General features: G+C 34.8%; 1 protein-coding gene across 1 annotated transcript in view; it reads left to right on the top strand.

Moving 5' to 3' along the window:
• The window catches only part of LOC128667056 (uncharacterized), a 342615-nt gene extending 326880 nt beyond the window's left edge, over positions 1-15735 (top strand). Inside the window, exons 18-22 of the mRNA XM_053721939.1 lie at positions 5466-5513; positions 12767-12814; positions 13416-13454; positions 14399-14445; positions 15520-15735. Coding sequence (XP_053577914.1) covers positions 5466-5513; positions 12767-12814; positions 13416-13454; positions 14399-14445; positions 15520-15525 — 188 coding nt within the window. The 3' untranslated portion in view covers positions 15526-15735. The remainder of the gene's footprint in view (positions 1-5465; positions 5514-12766; positions 12815-13415; positions 13455-14398; positions 14446-15519) is intronic.
• The last annotated feature ends 1041 nt before the right edge of the window (positions 15736-16776 follow it).

Here is a 16776-nt window from a genome sequence, read left to right as displayed (position 1 = left end):
GTGGGCCATTCAATAGGTTACAATACTGCAAGGTTTAGAGTTACGCTTATCTAAAGGGTTACTTTGTTAAGTACATAAACCACAATGTGCACTAATACCAATAAGGCATGCTTTTCTGTAGACAAAACTATATGACTTCTTATAACTAATATGATCAACAGAAAATAACTCCAATACAAGAGCATACAAAACAAGAAATATAAGTAAACGAGTTAAAACAATACTCCCCTAATTTAATTGGTTGACCCTGTAACAGCATAACAGGTCCTCAATATCAACCGGCAAGGCACAGTCCAGAGAAGGATAGTCTTTATGTTCTGACGACACACATCAGAGGAAACAGTCATGGACTACCCAGAGTCCAGTTCTGGGGCTGGTACCAGCATGCAATGCAAAGGATGGATCCAAAGATAGTTCAGCAACTTTTACTGCAGTATGGTGGTTAAAACAAGCTTGACAAAAGGTCTTTTATCTTAATTTTTTCTCTCTTTAAAGGTTTACTTGCATTCAATCTTCAATCTTTTGAAGAGTGCACTTATGGAATTTTATCTGTACAGATTTTACCTAAATATGTAAAACTCAAAAATAATTCAGTTAGTGTCTTTAATCTCTGGATACAGCTGCATGATCTCATCCTGCAAATACAAATATTGTGTAAAGAACAAAATAGAAAAATAAAAACATTTTAGGTTCACTTTCTTACTTAAAATAATAATCACCCATAATAATCACCCAACTCACATAAAAATACTCATCAATAATCATCAATATTTCCCCCTTGTTTGCGTGAAACATCCCATGTGGCACGCAAACACAAGATAACACGAAACTAAAAGACAAATCATGCACTCCACTCATGTATGCAGAATACTATTTTCAATAGCAAGCAAAATCAAATACACCTCACTATTCAATATGCCATTTATACAGCACGCTTCCACACGCAGTCACGAAAGAGAAAAACATAACAATCTCTTAGAAAACTTTTAAAACCAATTGTCCATTTCACAAAACAAAACATTAACAGCCGACACAAACTTTAAACAACCACAATTAACCTGAAATTCAACACATATACTGACATTCACTAAAACACAGCACTCGCAAAACACTACAAATAATTAAAATCTTAAAAGAACCATCTATACCCTGGTTCTGCAACTTCTACTATGTACAATACTATGAGATCATACTAATGATGCAATCACTGCAGATGATCAATAAACTCCAGTTGCATATTTACAAATAAAATCCCGAACCATAAACTTACAAAGGAACACACAAACACCTAAGTATCCTATTTTGGGAAAGATCAGATAACAATGGTACAGCCACTGTTCTATATAGCTCCTGCTTGCATGCACAGTGCAAATCCACTGTTAAATAAATCAGGTGTGGCACAAATAATTTGTGAAAAACTCTAGAATCCCGTCTATACTTTTACATAACCAAAATTTTAATACAACACAATTATTTGATTTAACTTTGTTTATAATTTGATATTCACCATTCTGCAGCTCTCTAGCCAAATATAACAAATGTATATAACAAAAAAAAGAGCTTTCTACAAAAGAATAATAATAAAATTTCCCCTTTAAATTGTTCCCAATGATCCATTGGCCTTACTTATAATAAAAATGTATACTGACGTTCATTAAATAGCCTAAGCAAGCATAACCAGCATAAAAACACACTCACAGTGGGGTGCAGGCTAGTTAAAGGGACATTTTACCCAAATTAAAAATATCTTTAATTGAAACTGCTGACACAGTTAAATATACTAGTGTTAGGCTAACAGTAAACCTCATTGTCTTCTCTGTAAATATTTCCTTAAAATCTCAGATTTTATATCAGTTTGCCTGCATCCCTTTAAATATTTTCTCTCCTCCTCCTCTTCTTTTTTTTTTTTTTTCTCGCTAGTCTCACAGATCGCAACACCAAGATTGCAGGCAGTTTATCAATTCAGTTTACATTGCAGAGAGAATTAAGTTACACTGCGTAAATATCTGCTATCTAAACGGCAGATTTAAAAAGAATAATACAAAGAAAAGTCTCAAAAAATATATTTTGCAAACTGCTAATACAGTGCTATTGCTGCTCATGAACTCCTTTCACATGAGTGAACTGGTCCTTTAAATAATAAAATGACAATTTTCCATTGCTTTGTCTAAGCACTGAGCTCTGATTTTACAGACAAATATAAGATAAGGAACATAATAAAATATACTTATTATCTGAAATTCAACCCATTGCAATTTACTTCATATATACACATAAACTCACAAATGCAACTTCTCCTACATTTTAAACTATTCAGCTTGTATAACAAGCCATTGAAAATACCTTAGTATCAAAATTATGTTACAGTGTACTGTCCCTTTAAGGACTAACCATTTATCATGTAAATTACATATGTATACCCTAACCATGATTTAGGCTGCTTGTATTATTTACCACACAAATTCTACTGCTTTACTGTATCATGACCTGCATATTAATTTACTTGCAACAGAAACGGACCCAAATACTTTTAGATAAATATTAATGATATACAGCCTATAACCATATTTTATCTTTTCCACTAACGCCGTGCACAGATCTTGCAAATACAATGTTACTATTTTTCATTTACCCGAACATGACCAAAGTTCCTCAATCATCCGCACATTCACAAATTTCTTAATTAGTTCACTTGCAAAAACAATATATTTATATGCCGCAACAGGTGGACAGTTTTTTTTTTATTTGCACACAACAATTATCACTTAAAACTAAAACTGCTATTAATAACACACATACTTAAAACATGCTGTTGACTTTAAAATACAGTTATAAAAAATAACCCTACAAAATACCTCCGTACAACGTCTGATTTCCCCACTAAGAAACAGAAAGAAAAATGCACCAAGGTCATTTTTACAGCGATACACACACACACAAGCTCATCTCATCTCACATACCAGAAATTCACTCCCTTTTTTCTTCCTTCTCAGGAAAACATATATTTCATAGCATCCCAAAGACATATAAAAATACAATAAGATTAACGTTCCACCAAATTTAAAATATATTTGAAAGTGTCCGAATTTGCAGGAAATTGCCATTTTCCCACAAATTGAGAAAAACATATTTCAAACAGGATAAAAACATCCTCTTTTTTTTTCTTTTTTTTACTGCAAACACGCATACAACGGAGCTTCTGTAACAGTTTTTTTTTCTTTAGACAGCTGTGCTCACTGACAGTTTTTTATGATCCCCCTCCCTTTCTTCAGTGGATGTCTCTCTGCTTCTGAAATACTTCTGTTAACCCCTTTGTAGACATTAAAACTTCAATAACATTCTCCTTTTCGAACACACATTTATTATCAATATTTTACATGCAAATAAGAGCAGCAATGCTAAAATGCACAGTCACAACAGCACAGCACAGCAATTAAAAGCATGCAAGCAAAGCATCAAATATTAGTTCAAATCCAGTGATAGGTAACAAAAAAACTTTACTATCGGAATGTATAAGGACAACTTCAACACTGATGAGACTCACTCATCACAACACAGCGATGCCAACTTGCCCGGGGGACTGATAACCTCCGTCAAATGGATGCTGACTTTTTATCTCTTTGCTCGCTAAACCAGACAGGACTACAATACATGTCTGGAGGGGTTATCACAACTGCCGGAAGGTCTTTAACCTCTGCAAACCTGCGCCTCCATCGCAGGAACCCCTTAACCCTTTATGATATATAACCAACACCTATTATAAGACTAAATTTAGGTTCAGATTCACAGAGGGAAAGTATAGTAAAAAAACACTCATCCACTTACCCCGTGCAAATTCCAGGAGCTGACACCAGAATTGTTAGATGTTGTTTTTAGAGGGGGACAGTGTCAGTCAGGGCTTGGCCTGGAACACACCTTATCAGCTGGAAATGACTGTATTTGATGAGGATATCCACGAGAATAGAATTCAGACCACACAGCAATGAGTCTAATGGCCATTGGTTGTTAGTTATTAACTGTATAGGTTTGTTTATTGGCGATTATTCCATTATATCTGTCACTTATGTTTGAGTAATTGCACATATTAATAAATTTGTTTCATCTGATATATGCTATGTATTAGGGTTATCTCTGGGATGGGGGTACCTGTCACCTTGGGACAATCATACCTTGCTCATGTAATTTCATTGCAGGATTGATTAACTATTTGTTAGATGTTGTTTTTAGAGGGGGACCGTGTCAGTCAGGGCTTGGCCTGGAACACACCTTATCAGCTGGAAATGACTGTATTTGATGAGGATATCCACGAGAATAGAATTCAGACCACACAGCAATGAGTCTAAAAATGATTATGTTTATTGAAAGACACACAACATGTCTTATAGACAGCAAGTACAGCATACAGGGTTAACATGATGACACGTTATGACTGCGTCATATCATACCATATTTCATGAACAAAAGAAGCTTATTAAAATATATGAGAGAAAGAGGAGTATGAAGGAGTATTTCTTATAACAGTAGCAAAGATACATCTGTGCTCCTATTTCAGCTTAGAGCAAGGTCATTTGGGCCTCTTACCTAGATAACGGACTTCCGGGCGTCTTGCCAGGAATCTTTTGCAAGGCCAATATTACAAATACAATTCTTACTAAGTTCAGCATATTTCTCACTACATAATAACTGCTATAATAAAAGATTCATTAGACAAGATGGATGCCTAAGACAAAATGGCGGCAAAGAACAAGATGGCGCTAGTCATGCTAACAATTCCTAACACTATCCTAGGATAGGTATGTGTGTGTGCCGGCTAGGACATACTGTTCTTCTTAATTATATATACACATTTTTTCTATGTCTCCTGGCACCTTTGGTTATTTCACTTAGTTAACCAAGGTTACACTAATATATATAGGTTTGGGTGAGCTGACGCTTCGCTTTTTTTGCACATATATATATATATATAGAGAGAGAGATAGAGAGAGAGAGAGAGAGAGAGAGAGAGAAATAATTATTTCTGAATTAATAGAACATATTCTCTTATGTGAAGAACATTGAATGTCGGGTTGGTGCACTTGAGAATATGGGATTGGGTTTGCGCGCGAGTAGGGTCTACTTTTTCGTTCCATTAACTTTTATGAGGGAATAGGTTGTCACGTGCACGATATTCAAAGTTAATTTTTTTAGCATTTGTCAGGTTAGTGCACAGGCGAAAAGTTTACTATAAACTCAAAATACGTGCGCAACGCAATGCGCACAAAAAGCTTACTTCTATCGCAATAAATGCTCACTTGTAATCTGGCCCTAATTGTCTGCCTGTTTATTATATTGTATGGTTTCTGCCTCATTTCTCCAATAAAGTGGGAAGCTATTAGAGGTTTGCAGTGTAAGAACCTCCCCTGAGGAGCAGTACCTCACATGTTCTATTTTTATGCAGGGTTACAACATTCTGTTTTCTATTTCAGTTGTTACAGAGAAGGATTCACCTTGCAACTATTCTCCTCCCAGTAAAAGTAAGTTGTTGATTATAAGTTTATTGAAGAACACATATATCATGCACAGAGCCAGCTGGTTAGCTGACCTTAGTGTGACTGACTGTAATTCCCCTGATACTGGGCTAGTGGAGCAAATTACAAGTTGAAAGCAAATTGTTTTTTGTGCAAGAAAAACCAGACGCTCGCAATTTAAAGGACTTCAGATATAGCAGCTATGTTAACTTTTCCCTATAGAGCACACTTTAAAACAACAAAAAACTAAATAAAAAAAACTAACACTTATTGTTTGTGCAGTAACCCAACACCATGTAAGACCTAAAGCACTAAACCCAAAGTGAGTTATGAATATTTTTCATTCTGATGTTCTTCACATAGAAGAAAATTACCTTTTTATTTTTAAATATATATATATATATATATATATATATATATATATATATATCTGATGATTTGTTTGTAAAATATATATCTATACCTATTAGGGATGGGCGAATGTGCAAATTTTCGAATTTCGAATGTAGAACGAATGTTATTACCGAAATTCGAATTCTAAATTCGAATGTCGATAAGAACGAATATTCTTAAAAATTCGAAAATCGAATGTTATTTACAGTTTTCGAATGTCACTTTCGAATTCAAATGTTTATAATTATATCGAATGTCTACATTCGAAATTCGAATTTTTCGAATTCGAATATAAATTCGAATTTTTCAAATTCGAATATAAATTCGAATTTTTCAAATTCGAATATAAATTCGAATTTTTCGAATTCGAATATAAATTCGAATTTTTCGAATTCGAATATTGCATAATTCGAATATTACATTTAAAAGCATTAGAAATACTATTACAATCTAAATTCGAATTTTTCTAATTCGAATACACGTATTGCATAATAATATTACATTTAAAGAAAAAGCATTAGAAATACTATTACAATCTAAATTCGAATTTTTCGAATTCGAATACACGTATTGCATAATTCGAATATTACATTTAAAGAAAAAGCATTAGAAATACTATTACAATCTAAATTCGAATTTTTCGAATTCGAATATTGCATAATTCGAATATTACATTTAAAGAAAAAGCATTAGAAATACTATTACAATCTAAATTCGAATTTTTCGAATTCGAATACACGTATTGCATAATTTGAATATTACATTTAAAGAAAAAGCATTAGAAATACTATTACAATCTAAATTAGAATTTTTCGAATTCGAATACACGTATTGCATAATTCGAATATTACATTTATAGAAAAAGCATGAGAAATACTATTACAATCTAAATTCGAATTTTTCGAATTCGAATATTGCATAATTCGAATATTACATTTAAAAGCATTAGAAATACTATTACAATCTAAATTCGAATTTTTTGAATTCGATTACACGTATTGCATAATTCGAATATTACATTTAAAGAAAAAGCATTAGAAATACTATTACAATCTAAATTCGAATTTTTCGAATTCGAATACACGTATTACATAATTCGAATATTACATTTAAAGAAAAAGCATTAGAAATACTATTACAATCTAAATTCGAATTTTTTGAATTCGAATAATGCATAATTCGAATATTACATTTAAAGAAAAAGCATTAGAAATACTATTACTATCTAAATTCGAATTTTTCGAATTCGAATACACGTATTGCATAATTCGAATATTACATTTAAAGAAAAAGCATTAGAAATACTATTACAATCTAAATTCGAATTTTTCGAATTCGAATATTGCATAATTCGAATATTACATTTAAAGAAAAAGCATTAGAAATACTATTACAATCTAAATTCGAATTTTCCGAATTCGAATATTGCATAATTCGAATATTACATTTAAAGAAAAAGCATTAGAAATACTATTACAATCTAAATTCGAATTTTTCGAATTCGAATATTTTCGAATGTAATCGTAAAATTCGAAACCGAACATTCGAAAATCGAATGTTAGAATGTTATGTAAACATTCCAAATTCGATTCGAACGAACGAATGTGTTAAAATTCGTGCCGTTTTTCGAATGTTGCGAAACATTCGCCCATCCCTAATACCTATATATAAAGGTATAGATATATACAGATATATATAGGAATATATATTTACAAATGCAAAGAACATTTTCTACTATGTGAAGAACGTTGGAATATAAAATATTTACAGTGAAACACATAAAATACTAAAATTGAATACAGATATTTCATGCTGTAAGGTATTTGAATGGAAAGGGCTCAAATGTATATATGTATATATTTATTTATATGTGTACATATGTATGTATATACATATAACCAAATAAATACACATGTATATACATATATACATACACACACACACACATTTTCATAATTTATCATATTTTTTAAATTGTTTTTATTTGAGGTTTGACAAAAGGTATTAATAGGATATGTAATCGCGTAATACAATGGTAATGTTGGAATACAAGCAACAAGTGATATTGTAAGTTAATAATATAAATTCCAGAACAAGACAAAAGTAGATGACAATATGTAGATATTGTGCCTAATATTCTATACGCCTCCAGCATGATAAGTTAGGCCACTTTTGGACCTCTTCTCTAAATAATCAAGTTATTGGAGGTTGATACCAACAAAGAGGACCACTTTTGGATCCTAACTGAAAAACCTCTTTTAACTTTTTAGTAACTGTAAAACACTCAAACCAAGATAGAATTGGTATTATTGATTGTGACAACTGGTAATCTTACGGAAGACACCAATGAATTTGGCAGAAACACTTGCCTCTCAATTAACAGTTAGTTGGAACATGGGTTTTACTGACAGGAAACATAGCTGTTGCTCGAGAGATCCCATATACAATATGGATGGAGGGGGAGGGCAATCTGATAATATATTACTAAGCCATAAAAAGTAGGTTACCTAGTGGAGTTTCTGGGGAGATATATTAAGGTCACCTTACATATTAACTGTATGAGATAGGGCGTACATTTTACATCTGAGATTGGAATATTCAAGACTTGAAAATTGATACACTTTCCGTTAAGGAAAATTGTTGATAAAACAAGGTACAATGGATCGCATACTGACGGTGTAACCAAGGTGAAAAAGACTGTAGTATTGTACGAGTGCTGTTAAGGAGGTATTCTTTGCTAGAGTAAATAGTGCTTTAAAACTTTAAATGATATACTGGTAATGTTAATAATAATAAAAAAATGTTATATACTTAAAGTTTAACTGGGAGATAAGCTGTGGGATATGAATCTAACAAAGCAGTTTGCAAGATGGTAAACCGGACCTCCCACTTTATTAGTTAAAGCAATGAAGTAGACTTGTGCGCCGCTAAAAAAATTGGTTCTCTTTGTTTCGTTTTCAATTAGTTCAAAAATAAATTTGTTTCAGCAAATTAGTTTAGTTAAGTTTAAAAAAAAAAATTGTTTTCGGCAAATTAGTTACGTTAAATCGTTTTCTGATCCGTTAGTTTTTTTGGATCCATTCTTAATTCATATGCATTATTCTATTCTGAAGTTATAGAATAATGCATATGAAAGAATGGATCCGAAAAAAAGAAAAATTCAACGTAACTAATGTGCCGGCGATTGCTTAAAGAAAATTATGTAAAACCACCGCCGCCACCCACGCGGCCACTAAATAAAGTTATTAACCCCTAAACCACCGCCCCCCACATCACTAACACTACCTAAACCTATTAATCCCTAAACCGCTGCCACCCCACATCGCCCACACTAACTAAACCTATTAACCCCTAACTAAATGACTAAATAAAGTTAACCCCTAAACCGCCATTCCCCGACATCGTCGACACTAACTAAACCTATTAACCTCTAAACTGCACCCCCCCACATCGCCAACACTACCTAAACCTATTAACTCCTAAACCGCCATTCCTAAACATCACTAACACTAACTAAATGACTAAAGTATTAACCCCTAAACCACCATTCCCCGACATCGCCGACACTAACTAAACCTTTGAACCCCTAAACCGCCGTTCCCAAACATCGCCAACAGTAACTAAACCTATTAACCCCTAAAACGCCGGCCCCACATCGCAACAACCTATATTAAACTATATTAACCCCTAACCCTAAACCTAACACCCCCTAACTTGAACAAAATTCAAATAGACCTAAATTAAATTTAAAATTATTAACTAAATAAATATTATTTTAAAACTAAATACAAACTGACCTGTGAAATAAAAATAAAACCTAAGATAGCTACAATATTATTGTTAGTTATATTGTAGCTAGCTTAGGTTTTATTTTTATTTCACAGGTAAGTTTGTATTTATTTTAACTAGGAAGACTAGTTAGTAAATAGTTATTAACTATTTACTAACTACTTAGTTAAAATAAATACAAACTTACTTGTGAAATAAAAGTAAAACATAAGCTGCCTTACACTAAAACCTAACATTACAAAAATAAAAAACAACTAACATTACAAAAAAATAAAACCATTACAAAAAATAACAAACAAAATTATCAAAAACAATAAAAATTATTCCTATTCTAATACCCGTTTTTAAAAAACAAAACAAAAAAAAAACACCCAAAATAAAAAAAAAACCCTAATCTATAATAAACTACCAAGGGCCCTTAAAAGGGCCTTTTGTAGGGCATTGCCCTAAAGAAATCAGCTCTTGTGCTAAAAAATAAAAACAAACAACCCCCAAACTCACAAAATAAAAAAAAAAAACCACTTTAAAAAACCTAATCTACCCATTGCCCTGAAAAGGGAATTTGTACGGGCATTGCCCTTAAAAGGGCATTCAGCTCTTTTAAGAGTGCCGTTAGCCCTAATATAAAAAGCACCCCAAAAATAAAAAAACACCTTACAAAAAATAACAAACAAATTATCAAAAATAATAAAAATTATCTCTATTCTAATACCCCGTTTAAAAAAAAAAACACCCCAAAAATACAAAAAAAAACTAATCTATAATAAACTACCAATAGCCCTTAAAAGGGCCTTTTGTAGGGCATTGTCCTAAAGTTAACAGCTCTTTTGCTATAAAATTAAAACAAACACCCCCTAATATTACAAACCCCCACCCCCCAAACCCACAAAATAAAAAACCTAACTAAAAAACCTAATCTACCCATTGCCCTGAAAAGGGCATTTGTATGGGCATTGTCCTTAAAAGGGCATTCAGTTCTTTTGCTGCCCTTAAAAGGGCATTCATCCCTGCGGAGGCGGAGTGGTCGATGCGCGGAGATGGATGTCCATTAATCTGACGTGGAGGTTCTCTTCATGTGATCGCCCGTCGCACACTGAGGATTGAAATGCAAGGTACCCCTTTTATACTGGGGGTACCATTTCATTCCTATTGGCTGAAAAAATTGAATCAGCCAATAGGAATTAGAGCTGCTTAAATCCTATTGGCTGTTCAAATCAGCCAATAGGATTTAAGCAGCTCTAATTCCTATTGGTTAGTATATTTACTATGGATCTTCAAGTTTCAGATGTACTTAAGCAGTTCCCAGACAGATAGACATTATGAGTGATATTTAATATAGGGTGAAAGTCCATATACTCATACTCAGCAGTCTGTGTATGGAGAGCTGAGTGTTACATTTAAAATATTAGATGCCCAAATATTTACCCTGCTCCTAGTGACAGAGTAAGCAGATTGATCCGTGGTGCGTCCGAAAAAACAGGCCAACACCGACCCACTACAGCGATAGATAAGTCACGTAGGAGACAGTGTTGGGTTTATGGTCTCTGGGCTGCCTCCTGGTCATGGAGGATAAACTGACCACCGGGATCCCATCTAGCATACTGTAAAGCTGTGTGGTGATGCAATTGAAACCTCAGCAATGTCGACAAGGGTTGGTCTGCTTCCTGAAGGAGCATATGCTGCCTCAATATAGTTAGAGGGGGTACATGATATACATCGCTAGGTTTCGATATCCACGGTCTTGTTCTTGAATAAGGAGCACTTGCGAGCTGCAGTCCGTGCTCTCCCTGCACTGCAGCACATCTAATTGAAGCTCTTCAAATGTGGCAACACAGGCTTGGCACAGATTAGTAGGGCTCTGTAGAATAGCCTCCGCTCTTTTCACTGGCACTCTCTCATGTCGCTCTGCCATTTCTACAGTCCTAGGTTCCAGACTCCCCATATGTGCTTTAAAGGTAAGATGTGGATGCTGGGGCCCCAAAGCACCACTGCTCCCACCTTCCGACGTGCTGAGCTCAGGTTGAGTGGGTTGCTGGAATGAGTAAGAGCTGTTATTAGATGTTGTGAATAGTTTTTCCTCCAAGGCAGCGTGGTGGTTAGCGAGCAAGCTGCACAGCTCCTCTAGAAAGTTTGGAGGGATCTCCATAATGGGTGCACGGAATTGAGCGGTAGGAATGGATGTGGAAAACAATGTTGTTCCAGTTATATGCAGTGTCTTGCTGGAAGTAGAGCTTGCAGTGTCTTGCGGGTTATCACTGCTGTCTAACGACAGAGGCAAGCCATTGCCCTGCCGGGGGGTGAGATGGTAGGCCACAGCCTCTAGTTTATTCCGGAGTGCTGAGTATTGGATCAAATCTAAAAATAGTAGTAATGCACAGATGAGCTTGCTTTGCTGTTGTATTTTAACCCAAATGATATGTGCGGTGAGGCATTAAAAGGAGGATTTTATGCAGATTTGTGCTGTGGATTAAAGGAGCTGGAAATCATGTGACCTATCATGGCCGATAACCCGGAAGTTCCCCCTAATTTTTATAATTTACCCATAAGTCACCTACTTAAGAGAGGTCAATGTTGTCTTTCAAATCTGGGGTCACTATGTAGAAATACATAGGGATCAATTAGCCAATCAGCAAAAGCAGGAAGTAACTATAATCCAATGAGTATTATAAGGAAGTACTCACTTGATACAGCTGTAATTTTTTTTGGGGGGTGAGAGAAATACAATTTTAACATATTTAAATGCAGCTTTTACATAAATGATATTACGTTGATTCTATATTTGATTGCATTTATAATTATATAATTGTATAATACAAAATTTGAAAAAATTTAAATAAGTGAACAGTGTCAAATTGTGTCCTTTTGTGGTTCAGTGATGTCTGTATGTTTATTCTGCTGTGTGGTTTCTGCCTTGTTTCTCCAGTGGGACATTTCTGGTCATATCAGCTGCATGTGATCATGTGACCCATATTAGAGTTTTGTAGTGTTAGTTCATGCTTTGTCACCTCCCCTGAGGAGCAGTACCTCAAACTGTTATATTTGCATGTAGGTTTTTAACATTCTGTTTTCTGTTTTAGTTGATGCAAATGAAGATTCACCCGACACAAATTTAATTCCCTATAAACGTAAGTTGTTGAAAAATGTAAATTACTGATTATATTTTTGCTATGAGTCATTTGCTTGTTATTTGCTTTATTTGAGAGACATTTTGCCGAACTACAAAAGGTTCCTGCATGCATTTGCAGCATGAGGTTATGCACTATAGTTAGTGTGCATGAGATCACGAGGGTGTTTCCTGTTAAAGGGACAGTAATGTTAAAAATAAACTTACATGATGCAGACAAAGCATGCAGTTTTAATCAACTTTCCAATGTATTTTGATTATCTGATTTGCTTTGTTTTGTTGGTATTCTTTGTTGAAAAGCATACCTAGGAAGTTTCAGAAGCAGCAGTGCGCTCTTGGGAGCTAGCTGCAGTTTGTTGGCACTTCTTGTCATTGGTTTATGTTTTCAGTTAACTCTCAGTTTTGCATTCCTGCTCTTTTAACAAAGGATACCTAGAGAATGAAGCACATTTAAAAAGAAGTCATTTAAAAAGTTGTAAAATTGGATGCTAAACCATGAAAACAAAAATGCTGGATTTAATTTCTCTAAGGTTGTACGACTGTCACATTGAAAAACACTAGGGATATTATGCAGGAGTTTAACAATCTGTTTTTTATTTCAGCTGAAACTGAGTGTTCCTCTTCAACCTCATCCACTGAGTGTAAGTTACGTCTGCCTACAAAAGGTTTATGCCTGCACTTGCAGCATGAGGTTGTGCACTACAGTGACTGTGCGTGAGATTTTATATATATATAATTTTCAACATGTACATATATCGGTGTTCCCTCTAAGGCCACATTTTGTGAGCAGCCCAGCAGTGAAACAATTAATTAGGGAACCAAACCCTGCAGTTAGCAAACACTACCCAATGCAGACTGCAAAATATGGTTCACTTATTAACTGTTTCACTACTGGACTGATCACAAAATCTAGCCTTAGAGGGAGCACAGATTATAGATACAGTGGGGCCCATTTATCAAGCCCCGTATGGAGCTTGATGCCCTGTGTTTTTGGCGAGTCTAAAGACCGCTGCTCCATAATCTGTCCGCCTGCTCTGCGGAGGCGGACAGACATCGCCGAAAATCAACCCGATCGAATACGATCGGGTTGATTGACACCCACTGCTAGCGGCCGATTGGCTGTGAATCTGCAGGGGGCGGCGTTGCACTAGCAGTTCACAAGAGCTGCTGGTGCAATGCTGAATGCGGGGAGCGTATTGCTCTCCGCATTCAGCGATGTCTCTCAGACCTGATCCGCAATGTCAGATCATGTCCGACAGACACGTGATAAATAGGCCCCTGTATGCTGAAAATGATTATCTGTCTTCAGACTTACCCACTGACTGTAAGTTACTGAATATGTGTTTTCTATGAGCTGCCATTAACAAGAGGACCTGGTTATTTAGAGACTTGTGCGTGGCTACAAAACAAAATATTCATATAAGCATTTGCAGCATGAGGTTATGCACCATAGTGAGTGTGCATGGGAACATGAGGAATTTAGTTCTGGTTGGACGACTGTCACACTGCTTGGGGTGAATACTTGAGGAAGGTTATGTTGTTGTTTTTTTGTTACACAGAGTAAACATTTTATTTTCTCTCCTAGCCTCTGAAAGCAGCACATTATCCACCAACTCATCCACTGCTCCAATGGTAAGTGAATGTGTGTGTTGTGAGCTTTAACCATTACACAGTATAAGCTGGTTACATGGCCTTTGTTTGATACAGATCTGTATAATGTCTAAAGATGTTTGTTAGACATTTGCCTTAAGCCTGATCAGTGCATTTGTAAAATAACCAAGTATGAGATTGTGCAAAATCTACCGTTTGATAATTGTTCACGTAACCAGCTATTAATGTATTGATGCAATCATAAGCAGCCATTTTCATTGATATCAGAAGTTGTTTCCATTATTAATTCTATGAAAACTGGCCCTATAATTAAAGGGACATAATACTGATATGCTAGATCACTTGAAAGTGATGCAGTATAACTAAAAAACTGACAAGAAAATATCACCTAACCATCTCTATGTAGTTTTTTTATTTATGTTACAAGAGTAAGTAACAGTAAAATTTCAGCTGCAAGCTTAAAAAAAGAAAGTGACATGCTTTGCTGCGATCTCATGAGATTTCACAGTAAAATTTGTTAAACTGAATAGGGAAATAACATGATTGTGCCTGCACATGCCAGATGCACATTCCCTTGTTAGTCCTGGGTCTAGCATCCTGATTCGCTGCTTAAAGTCTCTTTACAGTAGGGTGTGAATACTTAGAATATTTTATATATATATTTAAAAAAAAAAAAAAAAAATACACACCTTTTTAATAAGGGTTCTATAGACACTTATAGCAAGACATCAAAAAGGCCTGAGACTCCCGATACCCCTTGATTTAAAGCCCAGAAGCATATCTTTAAAATGAAGCCCCTATAAATGTGTTAATAGCCAGATCATCACTGCGGTAATAGTGATCACCTGATGGGAGCCCCTATGTACAGATCAAAGTTACATAACTATACTTAAGGTAATATACACTGTTTTTAACTTTACTTGTTAAAATTGTAATAAAAAATGCACACGTTTTGTTGCAGATTTCTCACGTGATGATATATACATACAATTTGTTTGAATCTGATTGATCTACTGAAAAACAACATATAGTTTGTGTGAGTTTCTCAATGAATAAAGAATATGCTATTAAATTAATGTTTTCTCTGTGTTTCAGGTTTAAAAGAGAAAAGCAAAGTCGATCTGGAAGAATTCATTTATGTGCAGATACTGAATAACATTTTTTTTTTTAATAAAATCCAGTGAGCACCTGCTTTACTACTGATGGCTGTTGAAATCTGATTAGGAGAGTGCACATTTTTGGAAGAAAAACATTCAAATAACTTGAAAAATTAAACTATTATCAATTTTTCTTCGTTCTCTTGGTATCTTTATTTGAAAAAGCAGGAATGTAAGCTTACAAGCCGGACCATTTTTGGTTTAGCACCTGGGTAGCGCTTGCTGATTGGCATCTAAATGTAGCCACCAATCAGCAAGCGTAATGGTACTGAACCAAAAATGGGCCGGCTCCTAAGCTTATATTCCAGCCTTTTCAAATAAAGATACCAAGAGCATGAAGAAAAATTGATAATAGGATTAGAAAGTTGCTTAAAATTTCTGCTTTATCTGAATCATTAAAGTTTAATTTTGACTAGACTATCCCTTTAAGCCTTTAAGTCAAACACAGTGAAGAAAAACATTTGAACCATTTGTGTACAAGAAAAAAGCCAAGATACAAATAATGTGCAAAAATGTAGCAAAAACAACTTGCCGCAAATTTAAAGATCTAGCAATTAACTGTGTAGCTCTGCTGCAAGAGCTTTCAAATCTCAGGATCATTTATATAGAAAAAGAGATTTGGAATAATCTACAGCAGCCCTGTTTATCCTGAGGTAGAGATGGGGTTGCAAGAGAGCACCTGACTCCTCCTGTTTATGCTAGAGGGACATGTGACCACTCATTTGAAAGAGGAGGATGCTAATTTCAAATGATCAGCATTGTCACCTTAATGACTGTTCCGTACCCTGTATGTCAATGAAAAATGACTATTCCATATCTGATAAATAGCAGATATTTTGGGGGCAAGAAGCCTGTTGGATTCTGCAGTTGAACTTAATGGTTTCAACTTAGAATTCAATATTATTGATAGACATGTGGATTTGTGTTTTTTTGTTACAATGAGAGCTAAATATGGCCGCCCGCAGCAGCATTCAGCTATTTTCGAGGCCAGATTTCTTCTTGTGAAAGAATTTTCTGTGTTTTGCATTTTCACACAAAGAAATCTAGCTCCGAAAAGGGCCAAATTTTGCTGCTGGTGGCCATATTTGGCATTTGTTCTAACACAAAAAAACAAAACAAATGCACATATCTAGTTATTAAATATTGGTGTCACAAGTCTTGGCCGACATGGGTTTTGACCTTACATCGGCACTAA

The sequence above is a fragment of the Bombina bombina genome, chromosome 7, assembly GCF_027579735.1.
Source record: "Bombina bombina isolate aBomBom1 chromosome 7, aBomBom1.pri, whole genome shotgun sequence".
NCBI classification, from domain to species: domain Eukaryota; kingdom Metazoa; phylum Chordata; class Amphibia; order Anura; family Bombinatoridae; genus Bombina; species Bombina bombina.
The sequence above is the reverse complement of the archived record's forward strand: the minus strand, read 5'-3'. Positions and strand labels throughout refer to the sequence as shown.